The following is a 3,855-nucleotide window of genomic DNA, read 5'->3' as shown; positions in this document are numbered from 1 at the left end:
AGAAAAGAAAGTGTTATTTTCAGCACCTATGACTTAAATGGTATCCCACTATGATCCCTGATACCCTATAATTATCTTTCAAATCAATATACCAAATGAGGTTGGAAAGAATATTAAATATAAGTTTTCATAGAGGAAATAAAGCTATGAAAGTGATTTCTTGGAAATGTATATTTTGCTGCAATAGACTCATACTTTCTCTTGACTTTTTTTTTTTAAAAAATACAGGCTTCCACCTATCATTCAGGACAATGGATGTGGCTAATAAATCTACTGTTTCTGAATTTGTTTTGCTGGGACTCTCTGATTCCTGGGAACTACAGATATTTTTCTTCGTGGTGTTTTCATTGTTTTATGTGGCAACAATGGTGGGTAATAGCCTCATAGTCATCACAGTTATAGCTGACTCTCACCTACACTCTCCTATGTATGTCCTGCTTACCAACCTTTCCATCATTGATATGTCTCTTGCTTCCTTTGCCACCCCTAAGATGATTATAGACTACCTTACTGGACACAAAACCATCTCCTTTGATGGCTGCATCACTCAGATTTTTTTTCTACACCTTTTTACTGGTACAGAGATCATTTTACTTATGGCTATGTCCTTTGATAGATATATTGCAATATGTAAGCCTCTCCGCTATGCTTCAATCATAAGTCCCCAGGTATGTGTTGCCCTCGTGGTGGCTTCCTGGGTTGTGGGAGTCATGCATTCAATGAGCCAGGTCATATTTGCTCTCACTTTACCATTCTGTGGTCCCAATGATGTAGACAGCTTTTTCTGTGATCTTCCTGTGGTGTTCCAGTTATCTTGTGTGGATACTTATGTCCTAGGACTCTTTATGATCTCAACAAGTGGCATAATTGCCTTGTCCTGCTTTATTCTTTTATTTAATTCTTATGTTATTGTCCTGGTTACTATCAAGAATCATTCTTCAAAAGGGCCATCTAAGGCTCTTTCTACCTGCACAGCTCATTTCATTGTTGTCTTCATGTTCTTTGGGCCATGCATCTTCATCTATATGTGGCCATTAAGCAGTTTTTTAATAGATAAGATCTTGTCTGTGTTTTATACCATCTTTACTCCCATTCTGAATCCAATAATATATACATTAAGAAACCAAGAAGTGAAGGCAGCCATGAGAAAATTGAAAAATAGACTTCTAAATTCCAACAAAGCAGCTCCTTTGCATTCTTTTTAGTTAACTTCTAGTGTGGTTATCTTTTAGTTTTAGCATCCTAGGCATTAAGTACCACAGTTGTTGTATACACAGCACATGCTATGCTCTTACTTCTTATTAAACTGTAATTGCCAAGATTTGTGAAAGTACAAGGTAAGTTCATATTTAAATATGAATATGTTTAAAATACATTTTAAATTTTAGAAAAGCAAGTAGACAAAAGCAATTTCTTCTAGAAGCAAAGAATATTTATAAAAATGCTAAGAGTGCTCTGGCCAGAGTGACCCAGTTAATTGGAGCATCATCCATACCCCAAAAAGTCACAGGTTCAATTCCTGGTGGCCATATACCTAGGTTTCACATTCTGTCCCTGGTTGTTGAAGTAACCAAATTTTACAAGAGGCAACCAATCAATGTTTCTCTCTCACATCAATGTTTCACCCTTTCTCTCTCTCTCCCTCTCTCCCCTCTCTCTCTCTCTCTCTCTCTCTCTCTCTCTCTCTCTCTCTCTCTCTCTCTCTCCCTATCTCTATCTCTCATCTCTCTCCCTTCCTCTCTCTAAAATCAATAAACACATCCTTAGGTGAGGATTAAAAAATGTGAAGAGTGACTTTTCCAATTAGGAAATTCAAAATTAATATCTTGTTCACTGATAAAAGGAAAGAAAATGAGAAGAGGAAGTATAGATTAAAAGAAAACTAGGAGATAACATTTACATAACACTAACAATTGAGTTATTCAGAGAATTGAGTAAAATTAGTAAAATTTCTATATCTATAAGCCTTAGAAACTCAATACTGCCATAGGAGTAGCCTCTGACAAATTGTGATTATCTACATATATCTCCGAGTGTTACTACTTAACATTTAAATCATTTTGTGATCTCTTCTATTAAAGAAAGTCCTTGCTATATTTTATTACAAATGTTGATGAGTTCCAAAGAAAATTCTATAAGTAGAGGAATCTGCACCGCTCACTTTTAGTTAGCAAGGAAATAAACACAGCCATAACTCCTAATAATGCAGAATGCATAAAGAGCCTAGAGAATTCAGCAAATCAGAAAATATTATGAAATGAGTTTCAAAGCAGTACAATTTGTTTCATACAAAAACCCTGATTGCTTAATGTGTGGAAAGTTAAAGCTAGAATTAAATTAAGAGATACCATTTATGATAATAAGTAAAACTATGGGGAGCCTATGCTTTCATTTAAAAGTATTATATTGCTTTACACTTTGGTTAAACCACATTTTCCATTTAATATTTGGATGCAAAAATAAGAATTTTGTGCTTAGTAATACACCATTATTATAGGAAGCATGTTTCTATATACAATCAGGTTTTTTTTGTTATTTTTGTTGTTATCATTTTAAATGCTAGGTTGAAGATTAGCTTTAAGGTACACAAGGTATTACTACCACCTGCTGTTCAGTACTAGAATTGCAAGCATTGAAGGTCAGAAATAATTCTGGATGAGTTGTTTCACAGATTACCTTACTTAAATGATGGTAACCATTAAAGGATCAACTGTTATTTAGAATTTGGTGAGTTTATATTTATAAAATATGAGGTCCAGTATATTATCCAACTCATATCCACAGGAATGAGGGTCTGTTGCAACCACAGTATTTGATAAATATGTAATTGTTATTCTTTTCTGGCATTTTGAGTAAAAAGAGAAAACCAAGAAGTATACAATGCACTAATTATCACTGATGAGAAAGAAGTTAAAAAAGAAATTTCTAACTTTTCATTTTAAACCATATGAGAAAAAAATGTGTTTTTTTCTTAATCAGTGTTTTTCTTTTCTTTATTAATGTGTTAAGCAAACAAGGGGACAACTTTATAGTTTAAAAGTTTTGACACTGTGTTTCAAAACTAATCATGTTTGACTGAACAGACCATCATACCTCAGAGAGAAGGCAGGGGAGGGAGGTAGGGAATCAACCAAAGGACTTGTATGCATGCATATTAGCATAGCCAATGGACATGGACACTGGGACAGTGGGGGCTTGACCTGGGGGGTGAATGTGGTGAGGGGGTACATCAATCAGGGAAAAAGGAGACATATGTAATACTTTAAACAATAAAAAAAAACCTAGTTGTGTTGAAATTGTTGGATAAAATGTCTACAGTATTAATTTGAGAATGAAATGTCTTTATGTCCTCAAAATAAAAGTATAATTCTTTTAGAAATAGTGATATAAATGGACCAATTTAGGTTGTGTGTGTGGACTTTATCTCAGTTTTAGTTACTTATGCAAAAATGTTCAAGATCATGGAACTCATTTATGCAGAAATGTTGAACTGGTGTGTTATAAATGCCCCCAGTAATTATTTCAAATAACATTTATTTGAAAGGGAAATATATTCTTTAATGAATTGAGGTATATGATTTTTTGTTTTTTGTTTTTCAATATAAAACTGGAGTCTTTTTAAAGGGATATCATCAGTCTTCAGTGCTTGTGTGGAGATTTATAAAAGTCAAGGACATGTTTGCCAAAACCCTCAAAGGTATGACTGAATGGAAGACAACTCTGAAGCAAGTCAGCAATGAGACTGAGTAGTCAGCAACAAGACTGAGTAGTTAGATTTATAGTGAGGCTCTTTGGAGCATTTCCATTTATAAAGCAAACTACCTTCCAGCTTCGCCAATGGCTCAGGATGGAGAG

At 34.2% G+C, this 3,855-nt stretch overlaps 1 protein-coding gene across 1 annotated transcript; it reads left to right on the top strand.

The window, feature by feature from the left end:
* The first annotated feature begins 251 nt into the window (after positions 1 to 251).
* Positions 252 to 1,205, top strand: LOC103287482 (olfactory receptor 4K2). The gene has a single exon (XM_008143197.2). The coding sequence runs from the start codon at positions 252 to 254 to the stop codon at positions 1,203 to 1,205; it is 954 nt and encodes a 317-aa protein (XP_008141419.1).
* The last annotated feature ends 2,650 nt before the right edge of the window (positions 1,206 to 3,855 follow it).

This window comes from Eptesicus fuscus, chromosome 5 (genome assembly GCF_027574615.1).
Source record: "Eptesicus fuscus isolate TK198812 chromosome 5, DD_ASM_mEF_20220401, whole genome shotgun sequence".
NCBI classification, from domain to species: Eukaryota; Metazoa; Chordata; class Mammalia; order Chiroptera; family Vespertilionidae; genus Eptesicus; species Eptesicus fuscus.
This window is presented reverse-complemented; position numbering and strand designations above follow the sequence as displayed.

Bases quoted from the DNA above. Each gene is read 5' to 3' on its own strand.
- LOC103287482 (XM_008143197.2), top strand. From the start codon at position 252: ATGGATGTGGCTAATAAATCTACTGTTTCTGAATTTGTTTTGCTGGGA.